This window comes from Setaria italica, chromosome VI, assembly GCF_000263155.2.
Source record: "Setaria italica strain Yugu1 chromosome VI, Setaria_italica_v2.0, whole genome shotgun sequence".
Classification (NCBI taxonomy): Eukaryota; Viridiplantae; Streptophyta; class Magnoliopsida; order Poales; family Poaceae; genus Setaria; species Setaria italica.
In genome coordinates this window covers 316,823-339,242 of record NC_028455.1, presented here as the reverse complement: position 1 = coordinate 339,242, position 22,420 = coordinate 316,823, and the positions used below count along the sequence as shown (strand labels likewise).

The 22,420-nt window shown below is 45.0% G+C and overlaps 1 protein-coding gene, 2 long non-coding RNA genes and 1 pseudogene across 16 annotated transcripts; 3 read left to right on the top strand and 1 right to left on the bottom strand.

Annotated features, from left to right (window-relative positions):
* The first annotated feature begins 1,416 nt into the window (after nucleotides 1–1,416).
* Nucleotides 1,417–3,178, top strand: LOC101779398 (annotated as a pseudogene).
* A 5,420-nt stretch (nucleotides 3,179–8,598) lies between these two features.
* LOC101782865 lies at nucleotides 8,599–17,211 on the top strand. 14 transcript variants are annotated; one of them, XR_002678236.1, is made up of 10 exons: nucleotides 8,599–9,090; nucleotides 9,291–9,338; nucleotides 10,029–10,349; nucleotides 10,941–11,261; nucleotides 14,622–14,684; nucleotides 14,965–15,002; nucleotides 15,124–15,532; nucleotides 15,624–15,744; nucleotides 15,864–15,935; nucleotides 16,013–16,155. It is a non-coding gene; the product is annotated as an uncharacterized LOC101782865 (long non-coding RNA). The 14 variants fall into 14 exon arrangements; XR_001164354.3 differs by adding an exon at nucleotides 16,214–17,211 and having other exon boundaries at nucleotides 8,600–9,090; nucleotides 14,622–15,002; nucleotides 16,013–16,098; XR_001164353.2 differs by adding an exon at nucleotides 16,214–17,211 and having other exon boundaries at nucleotides 8,600–9,090; nucleotides 14,622–15,002; nucleotides 16,013–16,112.
* LOC111257660 lies at nucleotides 12,793–16,335 on the bottom strand. Its single transcript, XR_002678239.1, has 2 exons — nucleotides 16,250–16,335; nucleotides 12,793–13,002 (listed from the first exon to the last, which is right to left on the bottom strand). It is a non-coding gene; the product is annotated as an uncharacterized LOC111257660 (long non-coding RNA).
* A 3,475-nt stretch (nucleotides 17,212–20,686) lies between the features above and the next one.
* LOC101782593 (probable LRR receptor-like serine/threonine-protein kinase At1g56140) lies at nucleotides 20,687–22,071 on the top strand. The gene is made up of 6 exons (XM_022827553.1): nucleotides 20,687–20,730; nucleotides 20,809–20,880; nucleotides 21,243–21,314; nucleotides 21,435–21,506; nucleotides 21,602–21,673; nucleotides 21,945–22,071. Coding segments are annotated over exons 1-6 (417 nt in total). The 5' UTR covers nucleotides 20,687–20,728.
* Nucleotides 22,072–22,420: the final 349 nt, after the last annotated feature.

The following is a 22,420-nucleotide window of genomic DNA, read 5'->3' as shown; positions in this document are numbered from 1 at the left end:
GCCCCCATCGCCTCCACCGCCCAACTGGGGGTCCTCCGCCGCCCAGCTCAGGCGGTGCCTACACTGTCTTCGCTCTACCGCCAGCTGGCGAGCCGCCTCGAAGCCTCCTCTAGGCCCGCGGACCAGAGGTAACCCCACCCCAACCCCAAACCCGGAACCCAAACCCTAAGGCTCGCCGGTGCTATTGCTGGAGCTGGGGGAGAACACCAAAGCTGTCGTTCCAACCACCTCACAGAAAAGTGATTGAGATAAACTTAAAAATCAAGCATTTGAGCTCTAGCAAATCTCAATTGAAAATGTGCGGTAGAATACCATTATGTATCACTAGTTAGTTTCCTTTTCTTTTTGTGACGGCCCTATCCAAAGTTCAGTTAGACAGCAAAAAAAAAAAGAGTTCTATGTACAATTGTTGATTTCAGAAAAGTACAGTGAAATGATCACCGTTGCTCAATCCCGGAGGCACTTCATCCAGCGGAAAGGTGAGGTTAAGCCGGGGGTCAGTAACAAGCTCAGTAGTATGCAGCAACAACGCTCTAAAAACAGGGGCGTAGCCGGAAACTTGATTTTTCCATTGTTAGGGAGGCAACAGTGGTAAAAAATTTTTTCAAAAATTTGATAGAATTCAAAAAATATTAGTGGAAAATTGGAAGCCATAGGGGGCCGTTGAGCTGTGGCGCTCAGGTTTGTTACTCCGCTTGTGGTATGCTGACAGGATCTCCTGTTCTCGAGACAGGCACGAGGCCAGAGCTATACCAACTACTAAATCAAAAAACTATACTAGTTTCGTAATACAAAGGTACGCAACTCTCTTACATATTCTCGATAAAAAAAAGAAACTATACAATACCACACATGTAGAAAGCAGGCACGGCTCAGCCGCATGTAGCAGTAAGCAGTATCGATGGACGACCATTTCTTTTTCTTTTTTTTTATCCATTTCATTCATTGACCAAACTCAATCGTGTTACTAGTTGGAATCGATCAGAGAAATTGACTAGCAATGCTATTTACAACAAAATACTATCTTCAAATGAAAAGAGATACCATATATGTTGTATGAAAGTAATGCAAATGATGGTTTGTCAATCTATATAAAATTCTAGGCATTTCATTCATGGTTAAAGGTAAAGAAGATTGGCCTAAGAGTTATTAACAAGTCTAGATGAACTTGTTATTCGAACAGGAGGAAGGAAGTAGCTGGTTTCCCGAGCCATGCGTTCACAGGTTTTCTCCAGTCATCTGCTCCCATGACGGCTAGACGAGCACATGCCCATGCCAACTTGCACTGACCAGCTCGCGACACGCTCAAACCAGCACGTATAAAATGCCTCCTTGTAGGGGCTTAAGCACACACAACAATCGCTCAGCAGGCAGCAATTCGATCGTGTTCGACCTCCCTTCTTCATCCAAGACGGAATGGCGGCACCGTCGCGGCGGCCGACGCTCGCCGTCGTCGTCCTCGGCGCCTTTCTGTGCTCGCTGGCGGCGGCGCTCTCCTCCGCGGAGGCCAAGGTGCACCACCACACGTGGGACATCGCCTACCGCCGCAAGTCACTGGACTGCTTCGAGAAGCTGGCCGTGACCGTCAACGGCGAGGCGCCCGGCCCGACCATCCGCGCCACGCAGGGCGACACCGTCGCGGTCACCGTGCGCAACATGCTCGAGACCGAGAACACGGGCATCCACTGGCACGGCATCCTCCAGCGGGGCTCGCCGTGGGCCGACGGCACCGTCGGCGTCACACAGTGCCCCATCCTGCCCGGCGAATCCTTCACCTACAGATTCGTCGTCGACAGGGTGAGCGTGCACGTACGCCAACTGCTACAGCTACAACATTTTCATCTGAGCTGATGAGTCAACCTATCCGACGTACGACGTGGTTTAATTTTAGCCGGGCACGTACTTGTACCACGAGCACTACGGGATGCAGCGCGTCGCCGGGCTCGACGGCATGCTCGTCGTGTCGGAGTCGGACGGCGTCGTCAAGCCCTTCACCTACGATGAGGAGCCACCGTCCTCCTCATGGACTGGTGGCACAAGAGCGTCTACGAGCAGGCCGTCGGGCTCGCGTCCGACCCCCTAGAGTTCGTCGGCGAGCCACAGTCTCTGCTGATCAACGGTCGAGGAATGTTCGGCTGCTTTCCTGCTGCTCCCGGCGGCGCCTGCAATGCCTCGTGCGCCTTGCCGGCGCTGTTCACCGCCGTGCCGGGGAAGACCTACCGCGTCCGCACTCGTCGCTCAACTTCGAGATCGAGGGCCACTCGATGACGGTGGTGGAAGCCGACGGGCACTACGTGAGGCCGGTGGTCGTGGACAGCCTCTTCGTCTACTCCGGCGAGACGTACTCGGTTCTAGTCAAGGCCGACCAGGACCCGTCCCGGAACTACTGGGCCGCGTCCCACGTCGTCGGCCGCAGGCGGGAGACACCGAGCGCCCTGGCCGTCCTGAGCTACGCCGGGAACGACCCGCGGTCGCCGCCGCCAGCGGGCCCCGCGTGGGACGACGCGGCGCCCAGGGTAGCGCAGAGCAGGTCCCCCGCCGCCGCGCACCCGGACCACGTCCTCCCCGCGCCGCCGAGGCCCGACCGCACGCTCCTCCTCCTCAACACGCAGAACAGGATCGACGGCCACGTGCGGTGGGCCATCAACGGCTTGTCGCTCCGGTTCCCGGCGACACCGTACCTCGTCTCGATGAAGCGCGGGCTCCGGGGCGCGTACGACGACCAGCGCCCCCCGGCGGACGCGTACGACAACTACAGGAGCTTCGACATCGCCTCGCCGCCGGCGGCGAACGGGACGGTGGCGAGCGCGGCGTACCGGCTGGCGCTGGGGTCGGTGGTGGACGTGGTGCTGCAGAACACGGCGGCGCTCAACGGCAGGAGCGAGACGCACCCGTGGCACCTCCACGGGCACGACTTCTGGGTGCTTGGCTACGGCGAGGGCAAGTTCGAGCAGCATTCGCTGAACATCCTGAGATCAGAAGAGTCTGATCCTCTCCAAGATCAGAAGAGTCTGATCCTGTGGCAGACTACGCAGGTGTTATGGCTCGCATAGGCCGTAAAAAGAAAGCTAGCAGCATTCGCTGAACATCCTACGCAGACTACGCAGACTACGCTGAACATCCTGAGATCAGAAGAGTCTGATCCTGTGGCAGACTACGCAGTTGCTTTGAAATCTCTTCTCTACTCTAAAAAAACGCAAAGAGGCGACGTCCCATGCTAAACTGATTTTGCGCCGTCAGTTCTTTTCCCGAGCACCGCCTCAATCCCACCGCGATCCGTGTTCCTCCGATAGAACCCAGTACATGACAACCTCCCTGTTTCCCTAATCCCTAACGAGAGCTCGAGACGTCTCCCCATCGATCCCACCGCCTCGCCTCCGCCATCGATCATGCCATCGTCGCCAACCCAAGCCGCCCTCCGCCTCCTCCACTCGGCACTGAGGTCTCTCAAGCCCGTCCTTCACCGCCTCCACTTAGCGCTGAGGTCTCTCGAGCCCATGCTGCCTACTTCGTCCTGGGCAAAGGATCACCATCAGACGATGGGAATTGGGAACAGGTGTCATGGTCAATGTCGTCGCTGTATCGATCCATCCTGCAACCACAAGGAACCAATATAAAGGTTAAATCTCCAGATCATCATGTGAATTTTGCCTCACCGCTCCTGCCACTTCAATTTCTCCTTGCATTGTTTTGTAGTGCCAAAATAGTGGTCGATGTGTTTAATTTGTACCTTCTCCAGAAGCTAAAGAAAGATTACATACTCCAGTGATAGAGGAATTTCCAGGTGAGTAGGATGAATACCAATTTTATCTCCCAGTTAGGGATTTTAAACTTTACTCCTCACCTCGAAATTTTACAGTGAAGTTATTTGATTCTACTTAACCGTCGACAGCACCGACATGCACTCAATTTTTTATTCAACCATCAATAAGACTCGGTGACTGAATTGTATCAGAAATCTAGGATCTTAAGAGCTTTCATCTGGCGAGTGCTGCTTTTACGTGGTAGTTCTTCTAGCGAGCATACAATTCCTAACATGGATTTTTCTAATCTAGACAGTGTGGTGCAATTGTATGTAATCAGAAAGAACAAGAAAGAATTAGTACAATCTAAGAACTGTAATCATGGGTACAATCTAAGAACTGCAGATATACATATCTTCTGATTTATTCTTGTGCTATTCAGAAACAAGAACACCAACAGCTCTAAAGCATAAATCCATTTTAAGTCAATATGCTTGTTTTTAGGTTGTGGTATAGATGCCCTAAAAAGGGTCATGGGAATCTGACATGTCAATTTATAATATGTAAGCCCATATGCTCACATGCATCATCAATATTAGTGCAGGATGATATATACGCTCTTATCGCCGCCCCAATCAAAATGATCATAATCAGCTGCATACAAAATAAATCTAAGATGAGAAAAAAGAAAGGAGATCTTTCTCACATTTTCTAATCCAATCAGACATTCGGACTAGACACTGGAAGCAACATGCACCAGATATCACATATGCTTTTAAAATTGTACTATTTTGTGTTGTATCAAGAATTACCAACATCACGGTTGCACATATGATCGACAGAGAAGGTTCTTATAGTAATTGTTGCCGACAGGCCTACGTTCACGCAATCAACATGTTTGGAAACTGTTAGCAAAAGCTAAAAGTTTGTCCTCCTGGCGTTTCAGGTTCCTCTCCTTTTGTGCAAAGATATAAGAAGTCCAGAATGCCAGAGAAGGGAAGAAAAAGGAGACAACAGTGAGTAAAACATACTGCACCAAAAGTGTTTGTCCATGGACGGAGATGGGCTACAGTTCTAAGAAATTCTCTTCATGCCCGTTTCTTCTGTATAGGAAAAGATGTGGGGTCAATTTTCCCAATCTGCAAGAAGCAAAAAATAAAATAAAATTAGAACACAAGAAAAGAACTATAAGGCACAAAGGATATGGTTCTCAGACTCTGCAAGTCCTTGGTCTAACCGTCTTAGTGTGATCAATTATCACCAATCAGAAGTGTAGCATAAGAAAAAAAGTTCCATAGCTTGAATATTACACAAATTCACAGAGGCAACCATATTTACAGATTGTGTACTAACTTGTAAGTTACCGTAGGGAACAAATCATACAAATAGATAAAGGACGACACTTGATAAGATGCATTTCAATTTCTGGTTGAGTAATGGAAGGAAAGAATCATTTCCAGTCTCATGGTCAACAAACCTATGCACCTTTATATACTGAAAGAAACTAAAAAGAAACTCGAATTGGTGACTTTTGAAGTCCAGAATGCCAGAGAAGGGAAGAAAAAGGAGACTGGCTGACCCCTTTGTAGGTTGTTGCGGTTCAAAATGAAGCAGGCATGCAGAACATTTCATTTTTCATTCTAATTGTCCAACAGATCCTTACGTGGAGCAACAAACTGTCATGATTCCAGATATCGATGGACATTGCTAGCATACAACACAAACTTGAATCACCAGTTCAAAGTACTGCAAAAAAATGACTCTAAGACAAAAATAAATCAAGTCATCAATTGGGCTTAGTAATGGCTGGTTGGAGCATTGGACAAGATATTATAGGTCCCATATGGAGGAATGATTACAAAACATAATGCTAGCACTGAATCTGGCTCCACTAAACTCCATTGAAGATTTGTGCTACTATGCTCGCTGAAAAAATGAATTGCAGAAACCAAGCAATATTGTAGCAGTGGAGTAGTGTGGGTGAGAGCTCTCGACATGTGGTGGATACAACTTTGACTCAACTCTATGTGTACAGCAAACAAGAAGGTAATCATGCAATCTAGATGCAATCTCGATGATTTCTCTAAAGGATTCAGAAATTCAATTGAAGCATTTCTTGTTAATGCTGCATTCGACAGTGTCTATCCAATTTCCCTGAAATCATCTCTTCCTCTCTTCATATCTGAAGCAACAGGATTTTTTTCCTTACACTTTTAATTATGACTGGAATGGAACCCTCAACATCTGTCAGGTATTTGTCATTTCCAGTGATGAAGGCAAGTTTATCAGCTGATTTAACCACTGCCTGTATAACACATGGGACAACATGGTTGAAATCAAATAAATGGTTCAGATATGCAATGCGTCTATTACTTTTGCCTACATACGAATGACTATTGATCAGAAATTCATGCACGCGCTAACTCTGAAGAAATTGATTAAGTAGTCAAATACCTTCTCCACCATGAAAGAGGGCTCTCCACTCTCGGTCTTGCGCCGCCCGATGACGGCAGCCAGCATGCCCTCTTCAATTACTTCAGCATCAGTGAAAGCAAAATCAATCTATACGCCAGTGAGCAGAGCACAGTTTCAGATGTTGTTCTTCCCGTGTTATAAGAAGAGGTTTACAGTTGATGGTTACAGGCGTACATAGAACCTGGCTCGTTGGCGCCGTGTCCCCGGCGAGGAGAGGAGGAGGGTGGGCTGGTGGCGCCGGCTGTGCAGGGAGACCGTGCCGAGGAGGAGGGCGGCGCCGGCTGCGTAGGGAGACAGAGGAGAGGAGGAGGGCGGGCGAGGCCAGTTGCGCAGGGAGAGGAGGAGGGCGGCGGCGGCGGCAAAGCAGGCAGAGGGAGTCGAGGTCAGGCAGAATGCGGGCGGCGGCGGCGGCGTTGCAGGCCGAGCGAGCCGAAGTGATGCGGATTGCGGGCGGCGACGGCGATGCAGGGCGAGGGAGGAGGAGTAGGCGAGCGAGGGGAACATCGGATGGCGGAGCATGAAGCGTTGGGCTGGAGGAGGAGCAGCGGACGGCGCGCGTCGTGTGCTTCGATGGGCATTCCATTGGAGAGTGGACCGGGTTGCGCGGAGGACACGGGAGCCAGCGGACGGTTGAACGGAGCGGAGGATAAACGACATATGAAGAATTTTCTTCTCTTTGGTTTTTTTAGGAGCAGAGAAGAGAAGAGATAGAGAAGAGATGGTTTTTTTAGAGTAGAGATAGAGAATATTCGGTCTATACGTATGTATTGCCATGACTTAGAGTTACTTATGGGTAACTAGGTTATGTTTCTTGGTTATATCGGTCGGTGTTTTAAATTTGCTTTTTTTTATCCCGATTGTTATCGACACGTTTACCTGCGAACTGGTTCGGTTTGGATACCAAGTGAATTCGTGTTCGTTTTCATTTTCGACCATCTTTTTATTAAGTTTATTGCAATTAGGCTTGGATGCTGAGCTAGCTTGGCTTGGCTCGTTAGCCTAACTAGCCAATACCAAATGAGCAAAATGTTTGTCTCAACTCGGCTCGTTAGTAGCTCGAGCCACCTTGTTAGGCTCGCAAGTGAGATGTTAATTTGGGATTACCATCTCAACGTATAGGAAATGTAAAAAAAATAGTAATTATAAAGTAAAATCCACCATGAGCACTTCGGCTAGCTCGGCTTCAATAGCTCGACTCACTATGTTGAGCCTTTAGCCTTCTAGCTAGCTAGCTCGCGGCTCGCGAGCTAGCTTGAACTAGCTCATTACTGAAACGAACAAAGTAGCTGCTCCGTTCATTAAAACATCCACCGAGCTAAGCCGAGCTACGAACGAACTGAGCCAGCTCGCAAGTTTCTGTCTCTGCGTCCAGCCCTAATTGCAATTAAGTTTGTTACTCATTTAGAAAAAAAAATGATATTTCCACATTATGAATAAGATTATTTCTCATAATTTTAATGGGTTTAAGGCTTATTTAACAATAAATTTTGGAATTTTTAGAATTTTAATGTATTGTTTTCATTTTAGGTGATGCCACGAATAGCAATTTTAGAGGACCACCCACATCCAATGCACATCTACTATCAGTAGATCTTAGAGAACGGGGGAGGCACCAGGATAGGGACTAATATGCTCAAATAACTATCCAAAAGAAGGAAACATTACTAAAAAACTGTCGTGAAATTGTGCAAGTCGAACGTCATCAATTTTTTAGAGGTGGAGGTCCTATGTACATGATGGGCGGGAGGTCCCATGTAAAGCTACTCAGACTTGGCATGATATTTACCTAAAAACTCAACTTATGTACATGATGGGAGGATAATGTCGCAGAACTTCTTCATCATCGTTTGGCGCATGAAGCGAATGGGTATCGAAGGCATATTCCTGCCAACGTACCTAACTCTGTAAATACTTATTTAATATTTCAATTTTTTCACTTATTATTTTGTTGTTGAATGCCTTTTGGATCAAATATTTATTATTATCTTCATATTATTATTGTTTTACTAAATCATCATTGCACTATAATATAAATATTTTGTTGCTCGTAGCAACGCATGAGGTACGATCCTCGTCTAATTTTAAACTCTCATTTATATTTCTAGATACTGAGTGGCCCTTTCAAATCCTACGGCGTGTGAGAATTGAAAACGGGCATGAGGGAATTTTTTTTTATATGTATACGGCAGTTTGGAGAATTTGGTCTCCTGTTGCAGAAAGCTTCTGACGGAGGAGAAAGGGCCACGTCGTCACCGAGGAATCTTTGCATGCGACAGCAACCAGGCCCACCCAGCAGGATGCCCCCCTACCTGTCTGTCTTGTCGCCTCCTAATTAGGAACGGGCACAAAAAAAAATGTGTTGACGTGGACATATAAAAGCGCGATTTCTAGGTCTCCTCCTTTCCTCCCAGCCCCGAACACCAGCGGGCCGCCGCCGCCGCACACCCGCGTCGCTCCCTCTCTCCTTCTTCCCGGCGGCGGGGTCGCGGCCTCCTCCCTCCCTCCGGCCGCGGCTCCTCCTCCCTCCCCTCCGGCCGCGGCTCCTCCTCTCCCGGCGCAGGGGCGCGGCCTCCCGGCGCCCCTGTCCTCCCCACCGGCGCCCGCAGCCCTCAGATCCGGCGGCCGGCAGCGTCGGGGTCGAGGCGAGGGGGCGCGGCCTCCTCTCCCGGCGCGGGGGCTCCTCCCTGCCGGCGGCCGCAGCTCGTCCTCCGCGGCGTCAGCCGCGGGTCCCACGCCCCCCACCTGACACGCCCGCGACCGCGACTCCTGGAGGTCTCCTGTAGCGACCTGGAGGATTGCGGCGCGTTTACCGTGCTGCGGTGCAGCAGTTGGATCGGCAAATGTGGCGTCCAGGCTCTTTCGGAGTACTGCGGTGCGGATAGCCTAAGATCTTGCTCCTCGATTTGAAAATTGCTTTATCTTATTTGATCAAGGATAGGTTGTTGTTGTTGTAACGATGTTCTTATATCTATGCCTAACATCTGCATGCGAGGCACCCCTAACCCTTTTTTATCATTGTAATTAACTTTCAAAAGTTGCATATAGACTAATATGATGTGCTGTCTAAACTAGGTAGACACCTCTGTCGGACCCAATATTTGAAGCCAGATGTGTGGAGAGGTTAATCACTCCCCTCAGATTTGAAAATCTAGCCTAAGATCTTGCTTCTCGATTTGAAAATTGTTTTATCTTATTTGATCAAGGATAGGTTGTTGTTACCATTGTCTTCTACAGCAGTCTAGTTTCTTGTTACCATTGTCTAATAATCAATACCATCTTAAGCATCATGCGATAGTTGAAGCAAGAAACATGCACATGCGCTCACCTTCCGGTTGCATTTCATCACATAAAAGTGCCACAAACTAGCAATACAACGATAGGTAGCTTTATGTGAATTCGCATTAATAATCCATGCCACACATACAATAGCGATAGTAGATAGAAAGTTTATCATATAGTAGTAGCTTGAGTAACTTCCATGTTGTTTGGTTAATGCTGCCTATGATTGTTGATGATCTTCTTGTTTGGTCTAGACGTACCTTCAGTTCTGTAAACATATTAAATTATCAGAGCATGCACAACAAATCCAAGTTATGATAAACAACTGACACATCCAGATTCTGGATTAGGAACTCACAAATTTGAAAATTGCTTTATCTTATTTGATCAAGGATAGGTAGTTGTTGTTGTAACGATGTTCTTATATCTATGCCTAACATCTGCATGCGAGGCACCCCTAACCCTTTTTTATCATTGTAATTAACTTTCAAAAGTTGCATATAGACTAATATGATGTGCTTTCTAAACTAGGTAGGCACCTCTGTCAGACCCAATATTTGAAGCCACATGTGTGGAGAGGTTAATCACTCCCCTCACCGGCAGTGGATGCAGCCACACTGCTGCCTGCAAAACATCTTTATTGCTTCAACGCAAGGAAGGCTCTAGAAGCATCTAGATTGTCTATGATTGCTTCTCATATATTTTTATGCAAGGAAGGCTCTAGAAGCATTTGGTTTGTCCATGCAGATGATCTTAATTACCTGGTTATCAATTAGCTTAAGCAAAGCTAATCTCAGGCTTGCCACCCTCACACAACATCGGGATGCGTTTTGCACGAGAAGCAACGGCAAGGTTTGCCTTCTACAGCAGTCTAGTTTCTTGTTACCATTGTCTAATAATCAATACCATCTTAAGCATCATGCGATAGTTGAAGCAAGAAACATGCACATGCGCTCACCTTCCGGTTGCATTTCATCACATAAAAGTGCCACAAACTAGCAATACAACGATAGGTAGCTTTATGTGAATTCGCATTAATAATCCATGCCACACATACAATAGCGATAGTAGATAGAAAGTTTATCATATAGTAGTAGCTTGAGTAACTTCCATGTTGTTTGGTTAATGCTGCCTATGATTGTTGATGATCTTCTTGTTTGGTCTAGACGTACCTTCAGTTCTGTAAACATATTAAATTATCAGAGCATGCACAACAAATCCAAGTTATGATAAACAACTGACACATCCAGATTCTGGATTAGGAACTCACAAATTTGAAAATTGCTTTATCTTATTTGATCAAGGATAGGTAGTTGTTGTTGTAACGATGTTCTTATATCTATGCCTAACATCTGCATGCGAGGCACCCCTAACCCTTTTTTATCATTGTAATTAACTTTCAAAAGTTGCATATAGACTAATATGATGTGCTTTCTAAACTAGGTAGGCACCTCTGTCAGACCCAATATTTGAAGCCACATGTGTGGAGAGGTTAATCACTCCCCTCACCGGCAGTGGATGCAGCCACACTGCTGCCTGCAAAACATCTTTATTGCTTCAACGCAAGGAAGGCTCTAGAAGCATCTAGTTTGTCTATGATTGCTTCTCATATATTTTTATGCAAGGAAGGCTCTAGAAGCATTTGGTTTGTCCATGCAGATGATCTTAATTACCTGGTTATCAATTAGCTTAAGCAAAGCTAATCTCAGGCTTGCCACCCTCACACAACATCGGGATGCATTTTGCACGAGAAGCAACGGCAAGGTTTGCCTTCTACAGCAGTCTAGTTTCTTGTTACCATTGTCTAATAATGAACACCATCTTAAGCATCATGCGATAGTTGAAGCAAGAAACATGCACATGCGCTCACCTTTCGGTTGCATTTCCATCACATTAAAGTGCCACAAACTAGCAATACAACGATAGGTAGCTTTATGTGAATTCGCATTAATAATCCATGACACACATACAATAGCGATAGTAAATAGAAAGTTTATCATATAGTAGTAGCTTGAGTAACTTCCATGTTGTTTGGTTAATGCTGCCTATGATTGTTGATGATCTTTTTGTTTGGGTCTAGACGTACCTTCAGTTCTGTAAACATATTAAATTATCAAAGCATGCACAACAAATCCAAGTTATGATAAACAACTGACACATCCAGATTCTGGATTAGGAACTCACAAATTTGAAAATTACTTTATCTTATTTGATCAAGGATAGGTGATAGATTAGAAACTTACAACATCCAATTAAACTTGTAATTCCAGTGAGATGGTGGATTCTGAACTCTAGTCTAATGAAATTTCGGATTCATGCTCTAGTCAATTCTGAACTCAATTTTGCTAGGCTCAATTCTGAACCAGTCTACTGACTACAGGGGCACATTAATCTCAGTAATATCGGATCTTATTGTAGCTGCTGATGCTGTTGTAACATAACTAGCATAATACCCGCGCGTTGCTGTGGTGAAATATTAATTTTTTATATTAATTTTATCCAATTAATGCATAGTGTTAAAAAAGTAATAAGAAAATAATAGATATGTACTCATCGTGTAACCACGGATTTTTTGTCAATTTGATACGTATTGTTAGAAAAGCAATAAAAAACAATGAAACATAATATGTGCTTGAGCTTAGTATATACGTGCAAGATACTTGAAGCAAAAATTTCTCTCCACTTCTCTCATAGAGTAGATAGTACTTAATTTGGTGATGACCACACGTGCCTGGAAAACATAACTAATAAGATTTGCCGGCTATTGAATCATTTCATGTATTGGCCCATTGGGCCAAAAACATGGTACTGTACTTCAAACGGTCAAATAAGTAAAATTGCTCAAGAAAATAAAAAAAAACATGTGCATGGCCTGGCGTTATTATGCAACCTGTAGAATTGAGTTCAGAATAGTTTTTATACTGCCCATTAATGATTTTAATATATTTCTCAACTTCCTGCATACCCTATCTTAGTTGAGCGTACATTTTCTTCAGATTAAGCTGTTAGTTTATCCCAAAACCTTAAGGCCTCGTTCGTAGCCCTGCTAATTGGGCTGAGATCTGACTTCTACCCACACCGATCCATATATGCGTGCCCAATGAAAACAACCCGCACTAATCCTATCCACCACCAGTAGTAATGAAACCCCACCGAGCCTTACATTATTTCTGCTGCTAAACAAACCAAATCATCAGCAAATTATAACTTGCTATCCATTAAGAACCCATTTCCCCACCCTCGGATTGCTCTGCAGACTGCTACTGACCAAGCAGATTAGGAGACTAGCTGTCCGTTGGACTGCCCACTGCAAGCTGAATTGTATGTGTTGTGTTGTGCAAAACAAATTATTACAAAGTACACCATGTTATAACGAAGAAGAGGTCAAATTGCTGAAGCTATCAAAAAAGCCATCTCCTACAGCTGCGTCAGCTGCGTCAGGGTGTGCTCCATCGTGTACTCCCCGTTGCCAGCTAGACAGCATCCGGAACTTCTTCCCTTCAACCTGCATGCATGCATGCCCATCAGTTCAAATGCATACCACAAAAAAGGCAGCCTATCACGGAAAACTGTGGAGCTGCAACTTATCACAGCAATAGGAAAGGCATTGAACAGAAAGTCCAGTATAACAAGATGAAATTGACTGATCTTGCAACTACAGTGTTTATTCTGCATGTTCACAGTTATAACAGGTAACAAATTCAAAGTATTTTAGTCAGAAAACAGGTAATTACAGTCATAGAAAAGGTTTCCAGGTCCAGATACTACAAGCAAAAATTATGATGAAGAACCAAACTGGACTTGCTTAACAGAACATAGAACACAGATAAAGAGTCGCTATCTCATTCTACTCACAACAAGACACCATTGATCTAACTATGATTAACCACAAAAGGTCCAAACCAATCACATTCGTCAAGAGATCCTTCATGATATGCAAAAGCGTAGAACAGCCTGTTGACACCTTGTAACCACATTTTTCATATTGAGTCCCCTCGTCTTAGGGCCAAAGGCAGTTCTTTTTATTAAATTTCAAAGCAGCATGGACATGCTGAACCTTTCACCTTTAACTTGTTCTGGAGCTCTCTCCATCAAGTTAAATTGTTGCCTATTACTGGCATCCAAAATAACAGCAATTCAGATTCTCTTGCTCATGTTAAGAAACTATGTGCACAACTAAACTTGTTCTGAGCATCAGTAAGCAAGCACTAGGTTAGTTTTATCTAATCCCTCTAGTGCCTTGCAAATGAAATCCCACATTTTCTTTGTACCACTAATTTCTGATGAACCAAACACAGTTTGTATACAGCAGCCATATCAACAATTCGTTCCAATGGATTCAGAATGTCCAAATCAAGCCCTGAATCATGTAGCCTCCAACAGACTCTGAAGCGATGCAGGGTATAGGTCTGCTGTTAAGGATTTCCAAAGTGATCCAACCCCAAAACATCACTTAAACCCAAAAGATCGGATCTAATTTACCGATCAATCCAACAATTATGAAATTGACTGATCTTGCAACTACAGTGTTTATTCTGCATGTTCACAGTTATAACAGGTAACAAATTCAAAGTATTTTAGTCAGAAAACAGGTAATTACAGTCATAAAAAAGGTTTCCAGGTCCAGATACTACAAGCAAAAATTATGATGAAGAACCAAACTGGACTTGCTTAACAGAACATAGGATCGTGTCGTTCGTCATCGAATTGGAACTTACTCGCTCGGGAACAGGCACAGGATTGAGGAACTTTCAGGCGTAACACACCCGTAATGGGGCAATCTGACTAGCTGGTCAAAACCCTTTCCGCAGTGAGCTTTCAAACTTTCTTTAGAACTTGCTTCACAGGCTTGGAGGCATTTTGACACCCTCCCGTAGGCTCACTTTGTTTCAGGGCTTTCCTTTCTCTCCTAAGATCCCATCCCAACCAACAAACGAGAGTCTGATGGGGATTCTACTTGAACGTTAACTAGACCTGCGCCCGTATTAGCTTACCGGAAAACTAACTAAGGGGAAACTCAAAGGAATTAAGCCAACTTCAAGCTATAAAGATATTTCTATTGAGGCTAAACTTATCTGCCTTTCCTGGTACTTCAAAGTCAAATACCACTGCTGCTACATACAGGAGAAGATAGATGCTAGAGGACAGATACAAGGACGGGGTCATTGCAAAGAAAAAGAGCTAGAGGTGAGTGAGCCTACGACCACCAATTGCTTATCCCCTATTACCAATTGCAGCAGACTTGGACTAAAGGAATTGCTTGAAGTGAAGACCAGTGAACAAAAGGCTTTACACAACAGAATTGTTGACCTCTTTCGTTTCGGGATAAGGCCTGGAAGAAGCAGGGATTGAACCAGGGCTTGTTCACAGAGCAAATATCAAAAGCCTATGTTGTATTCATATAACTGCATGTGTATGTAACCCATTTGTTTTTATCCCTCACTATTTTTGTGCTTTTTCTGGTCAGAAATCCCAAGTTGACACACTTGCTGCAAGATTCTCTAGGTAAGATGATCTGCTTGCTCAAGGAAAACCATTTCCATGATTAAAGTAACATTTTCCTATATTTATTTTTCCACTTAGCCATATGATTAATTTTCTCTGTTCCTTTTGACACTGATAATAGGAGACTCTAAAGCATTGATGTTTGTGCAAATTAGCCCATCCGATAGTGATGTATCAGAAACCTTGAGTTCATTAAACATCGCCAGCCATGTTCGGCGTATTGAATTGGGACCAGCAAAGAAGCAAGTTGATACTGTTGAACTTCAAAAGACCAACAGATGATGAGTTTTAGTTGTGCATTTTCCTAAGTTAACTTTCATGACAACTTGCACACTGTGCTAGCAACCTGCTTGAGGCTAGCTTAATGATATGTAATTTACATTTTTCCTGCTGAATGAATGTAAGCTTGAAAGAACTAAGCAAGAAGTCAGACTTAAGGATGACTCTTGAGAAAGCTAGAAGAGAACTTAAAAAATTTCGAGACCAAAGCCAAAGGGAAAGAGTAACTTTGCAAGAACTTGCAAGAAAAGGTATATAATTATTTGAAGAGTTGGTTCTTCTGGTGTTTCTTGGTTATTGTTTTTTGATTTGTACCTGACAGCCTGTTGAAACATATATTAGGTAAAAGAGAGGTCAGTTAGATTCCAGGGCACATTCTCAAATGACATCAGAGAAACAGCAGCATCAGCTCTCTGGAAAACTAAAGGAGAAAGAAGAAATGTGTACTGCCCTTCAGCAGAAGGTACAAACGGAAGTAGTTACTGTTGTTTACATGCTAGAACCATGAACAGTTACTGTTGTTGTAGTTACTTAATTAGGAAACTTGAAATTTCTGTGTACCCATTCTTATCTCCTTTTCAGATCGTGGAGTTAGAGAGCAAACTTAGACAGCCGCACCAATCAGAATCTGAGGTTGCAGTTCTCAAGCAAATGGTAATTTACAAGTAGTTATCAACGAGGTTTAGCAGCACGCTTCGATTGGTTTTATATGTTTTTTTTCCTTTCCTCAGATCGAAGAGATGGAGCTCAAGTTGAAGGCGACTCCTATAAAGATTAAAACATTTATACATTTTATATGATTGTTGCGGAATTAAAGGTGCTCCTTGAACGGTGTGCTATCTTTGATTCTACTATATGATTGTTTTTTTACCAAGTTCCTGCCCTCTTTTCAAAACTACTATTACCAATCTAGCAATAACCATCATTTTCAGGGACCGAGCAAGGGATGAGCAAGGGTTTGAACATACCTCAATGCTTACGACGGCCACGACGGCCACGACGGCGGGTTGCTGACGCCTCCTTACGCTCCTGACGATCCCTAGCCTCGCGCTCCCTCGCTTCCCTGGCCTTACTCTCTTCGATCCGGTGCCTCTCCTCATGGCCGCGGATGAAGATGCGGTCGTACACGCCTTCCTTGAGACGGCAAGGGCGGCACCCCCACCACACCATCTCGCCGCCGAGCACCCCCACCCCCACCGCGCGCGCTTCTCTCCCCATTGATCCCGCCGCCGCCGCCGCCGCTCGCTGAGGAAGGAGTTGAAAGAGGATTTTCGGGTGGTATAGAGGGTTTGTTTTATCAGTATACTCCTGTTAGGAAAAAGCCCATGGGCCAGCAATGAATTGGGCTTCCAAATCACTGCGGCCTGCTAACAACGAATGAATGCGGCCCACCTCCCCGCCGCCGGCGCCGGCGCCCGCGCGCGGCAGCAGCAGCAACCCCACCAGCAGAGAGAGAGAGAGAGAGATCTGCGACTGGGCAGTGATGGTGTCCGACGGGTACGATCCGATCTGGAGCGGCCGATTAATTAGAACGGAGGGGGGAGGAGGCTTCGCTGATTAGCGTCGTGATTGGATCGTGTCAGCGTGGCACGAGGATGAGAGGAGAGGAGGTGCTCTGCTCGGCGCAGGGAATTTTCGGGCCGGGTGTTTCAGGGGTAAAAATGTCAGACCACCATGGAGAAGTAGTAGAAAATTCCACCTATTATATGGATAAAAAAATTGTGGCAAGAGCAAATACGAATAGGAATTTTTTTTTTTGGACGAAGTCTATCAAATGGGATGGCTTTTCACGCGCGGGATTGCGCGACGCCCTCCACGTGCACGAAGAGGTCCAAAAGCATTTCAATATGCGCAATATTTGTCGGTGGATTAGATTGTAATTGACCTAAATTTGAATATTTAGACTATGGATAAGAGGTGTTAAACTTTAGTAGTGTCACATCCGATGTTCAGATGCTAATAGTAGAACTAAACATGAGTTAATTATAAAACTAATTGCAGAACCCCTGGGCTAATTTGCGAGACGAATGTATTAAGCCTAATTAATCCATCATTAGCAAATGGTTACCGTAGCACCACATTGTCAAATCATGAACTAATTAGGCTTAATAGATTTGTCTCGCGAATTAGACTCCATCTGTACAATTAGTTTTGTAATTAGCCTATATTTAATACTTCTAATTAGTATCAAACATCCGATATGATATGTGCTAAACTTTAGCGGGTGGTTATATCGATGTGCAGGTGAAAACCGATGCTTAAACTCTCTTTCTTCAAGCGTCGGTTCATGGCATTGCAAGTTACGAGATTAAAAAGAAGAAGCTAAACTGCGCCCGGTATTTTTTTTCCTCCCTTTTTCTCTAGCTCCGACAAGCCTCCACGAGCTTAGACGAGCTTTTAGGTTCGGAGTTGGGGGACCTAGAGAAAATTTTGGAGTGGCAAGGCAGCGGGTGATGGTGGCGGTCGAGACAGCGGCGAGGCGGGACGGCGGGGGCAAGCACTGTTGGCAACTTCGTGTAGAGCCTTGTGGTCGAGATGGTACCCACCGCCGGAGACGGGAAGGTCAGCATCAGCGGCGGGGGCTTCTTAACACGAACTCGCCGAAGAAGAGCTCGACAACGGGAGCGGACAACGAACGAAGGAGGAGGAGGGAGGGACGGTGGAGTGCGGGCGGGCATCACTGGTGCCAGCAGGGCGGAGGGCAGTGGGCGGCGGCGGCTCAGGTGGCCGGTCTTGGGACGGCGAGTGAATAAGAACGCGAAGTAGGAGAAGATAAGGAGGGAGGAGGAGCTGATCTCGACCGTTCGTTTTAGATCGGATGGCTTAGAAAATCGAGTGTATGAGGAGAGAAAAATAAAAATAGGTACAGGATAGAAAAAAAAACAACTAGCATTTTTGGATCATGGCATCATGTACATGCATCGATGCTTGGGAATAAAAATAGGTATAACAGGAACTCAAGGAGAAGGGGTTGTTTTTAGGCATAGAAAGTGACGGTGCTGGTAAGAATAGGCCGACAAGATCATTTCCCAAACTGATGTTGCACATTGCAGCCGACAAAAAGAATAAGCATCGCTCTGACGTATTGCAGGTTTAAGTTTTTGAAACAGCCTTAGAACAATAGAAACTGCAAAAAGGATTGAAAGGACCATGTCGCTCTTAACAATGCGAATCCATCAAGGGTACTTTGGGCACCGGTAGTACTATGGAACACAGCTTCGACCAAACATGTGCTATTTCCGTATCCGACGGTTGCAAACTTGCAGTCTCTATAATACTCCTCCGTAATGTAGTTTATTCTTTTTAATTCAAACTTCATTAACGTTGACTATTTTTTTTAATAATGAATAAATCAAGCTTAATTAAATCCTTCATAAAAAATGTCTTTAGTATTGTAGGCGTTCACATATTTTTTTTCCCAATAGACTTGGTCGAAGTTAAAAGTTAAAGAAGTTTAATAGCCATCCACAGCACATCGAAAATTGAGTAAATATATTGCACAAACACCGGGTTAACGTTTCGCCATTCCAGTGAAACACAATTCAGAGACTTTCCACTACAGTGAAGCTACTACATTCAAGCGTTCAAAATATCCACAAGGAGAAACAAAAGGAGATCATTTGCACAAATATTAGACCCTCGCGCGCCTTGCGCAGGTGTTCAAAAGTTAGAACGAGCTAGTTTACAACGAATGAGTTTATCAGGCAACTGCACAGAAGCAAAAGAACAGGAAAACATGATAAAATCCAGACCAGCTACTTCACAGTCTCTTCTGCGCGGATACTTTGGATGTATTAACATACTGTCTAATTGGGTTAGGACAAACTAGTCTTTTTACATCATGTATCGCCCCCACTGGGATTACAAATTCAGATCAGAGCGCTAACAAGTGTAAGCGACTATGCTTTGTATTCGGTTTTGCGACTAGCCTTCCCTCTGATTGACCTTTCAATGGTACAAAATGAAGAGAAAGGGTACACTAAGGATAGCGCGGGTGCGCGATTGGGCGAGCGTCCGGGGACGTCCTGTCCCATCGCCGGTGGTGAGTGGCTGGCGGCGCTGCGCCAAGGGGCCGCCGCGACACGCCATGCGCGATCACCCCCTAATCGTGTGCATATGCGTTCGCGGTGGCATGCATAGGCAGCGGGTTTGGGATAATTTTGCTTCAAATTTTGAATTCGAACTTCAAAAATTCCAAATATAAAAGTTTGAGCTGGGATTATAAGCTACACTTTTTACCAAAGCCAACCAGTGAAACTCTCAACAGATTTGGAGTTTAAGTTGAGCAAAGTTTGGCAGAACGTCGGCTTGGGCTGATTTTGAATTTATCCCCAAATTTGGCTGATTTGGATTTAAAATTTGAAGGCCTTCCACACAAAATCAGTGTAATCTCAAATAACAAAAGTTGTTTATTTTTAAAAGTTCCACAACTTTCATATTGGCCAAAAGTTAAGTTATTATATAAAATTTCATTTTTAACTTCTACCCCCATTTAATGCTTTTTAGGGCATTTTTCAACACTTAGTGAATTTTCCACTTGCACAGTGTGCAAGGTCTCCACTGTTTCCGCTCCACTCCGATTCAGCCCCCAAAATGGCTGAGAGATCGCCGGCCGCCGCTCACCACCGCTGCTGCTGGGGGCGTACCGTTGCTCTTCGACGGAGGAGACGCTCGGGTATCTCTTGCCGGACGGAGGAACGAGGAGTGCTCCGTTTGCTTTCCGACTTCAAGCCCGAGGTTTTGCTTCGACACGGGCAGGAGGATGAAGAGGCACCAAGGGAAGGGAAGGGACGCCCGGAGTGAGGCGGAACTCCGGCGAGGCGACGCGGAGGTGCGGGGGACCGGGTCGCCGATCGGTAATTTTGCAAATGACCCTCGTGATCCGATTTTTTGTAAAATACCTCTATTATTTTCATTTAACCTCAGCCATTATTGATCGTGATCCGATTATTTGCAAAATGCAACCTATTATTTTCATTTAACCCCCAGTTCGATCCGATTATTTGCAAATGCGCCCTATTATTTTGATATAGCCCCCCGGTTCAGATCCAATCCTGCTCTCCCGCCCTTCAGGCTCCACCAGCCGCCGCCGCCGCCGCCTTCCACCCCGCCGCCCCGCGACCGCTAGGAAGTACACAATCCCTCCCATCTAATGCACAAACCCCCTGGTCGCTTATGCCTGTGCCTATTGCCTAAGGCACTAGATATCTTGCCCAGGGAGTCTCAGACCTTAATATGTTCAGCGTGCGTAAAGTTTTCTCAAATTCATGCTGACTTCAGAATCTGTCATGAGTAATCAAAGTCATTAAGTAACCGGATTCATCCAATGTGATCCCTCCATGAGACTTGCAAGATTAACTCTGCTTAACATTTCAGGGACTTGAGAATAAAATTACTTAACTGGGCCGTTACCAGCATTCATTGGAGAACTAACTGCTCTGGAATCCATGTAATACTCTGAACTCAAAACAGTGATGCAGTTCCTGCATTCAAGCAATCTTACATTCTTTTCCTTGTAAATCACAAGGACTGTCGGCATCAATGCATTATCTGGACCTATCCCAAAGGAGCTTGGAAATCTTGTCAATCTCGTATCACTGTAAGATCCTCCAATCATGTTATTCTAAGGGTTAGTCTTAAAATGGATATGCTCATTTTTTCTGACTAATGTTGATGCTCAGTTACTATCATGCATCTGTTGTTATACTTGCCTTTCACTTGCACGAAAGTCATGCGGCTGTATGCATGTAGTGTGCCTCTCAAGCATTATGGCATTATATTGAATATGATCTGATCTCAAAAGTTAATATAATATTGTGGAAGTGAGAATCTGATGGAAAAAAATGAGCATCGTCCCCATCAAATATTCATCAGCTTTTCAATCGCCTAAAAGTACGTAACAACACTTTGTTTTGGACATTTCTTTGGAGCTAACCTAGTTTAATTAATTATTTCTTTCAGGGCATTGGGCTCAAACAATTTTAACGGCACACTTCCTGATGAGCTGGGCAAATTGACAAAACTTAGACAAATGTAAATCATCTATTTGGTCGCTTTACATGTCTTCATAATCACCTATGCTTTCGTTACTGTTTAGAGTGATAACTTTATGCATGAGACAACTGAAAAATGTTATCCATCTTTGAGCTGCAGATACATTGATAGTAATGACTTCAGTGGTCCTCTACCATCGACATTGTCACAACTGAAGAACCTCTCAGTCTTGTAATTTTTTAAAATGAGATATCAACTCGTAAATTTCTTCTTTCTTCTGAGGTAGAAACCAATAATCTTGCACACCCTTGTCATCATGCATCCAGGTGGGCATCAGACCATAATTTCACTGGGGAGATACTTGATTATCTCGGGAGCTTGACTAACTTGACTGAACTGTAAGATCTATATTTGACAACCACTAAGGTCTTAATATTTTTCAAATTGTTTTCTCAACAGTAATAGTAAGGAAAGTTATTCATTGTTCTGGAGAAGTGCAAGACATTGCATATCTACGGATCTACCTGCATCATCGGTTTCTATAGCACAATTACATTTATCATGAGGAACTAGCTTAGGTATTACTACTTTACTGACCAGATATCTATGAATTTCCAGGAGGCTCCAAGGGAATATTCACCTGAACTTATACTCTGTTGTACATTGCAGTTATACTACTGCCCAGAATGACATCTTGGTGGCGGGCCGGTTGCTGCGGTGGGTTGGGCCGGAAGGCCGGCCTGGCTGGAAAGAGGAGCCTGCTGATGGCTTGGGCCGGAGCGGCCTGAGAAGGTAAGGGGTGGCGGCCTGCGGGCCGGTTGCTGCGGCGGGTTGGGCCGGAAGGCCGGCCTGGCTGAAGAGGCATGGCGAGAAGCGGGTGGAACATGGAATTTTTTTATTTCTTTATTTTTTTTACGAATTTGTAGAAATATACAATGGAATCAAAACTTTGCAAAAATAGGATTATACCGCGGCTGAAACGACGGTAGAGTCCTTGTACCGACACCCACGTGCGGGCTTATGTTGTCAGATGAAACGGCGGTAAGGGGCGGTAGGGTACCCTGCCTGTTTGGTGACGTCGTTTCAGCGACCGAACGACAAAAGGGACCGAACGACTTGAGGATAAAAAAAGATCCGCCCCGGCT

Coding starts and splice junctions, on each gene's coding strand:
- LOC101782593 (XM_022827553.1), top strand. Junction 20,881..21,242: donor CTTGTCAATCTCGTATCACT/GTAAGATCCTCC, acceptor TATTTCTTTCAG/GGCATTGGGCTCAAACAATT. Junction 21,507..21,601: donor CTGAAGAACCTCTCAGTCTT/GTAATTTTTTAA, acceptor TCATGCATCCAG/GTGGGCATCAGACCATAATT.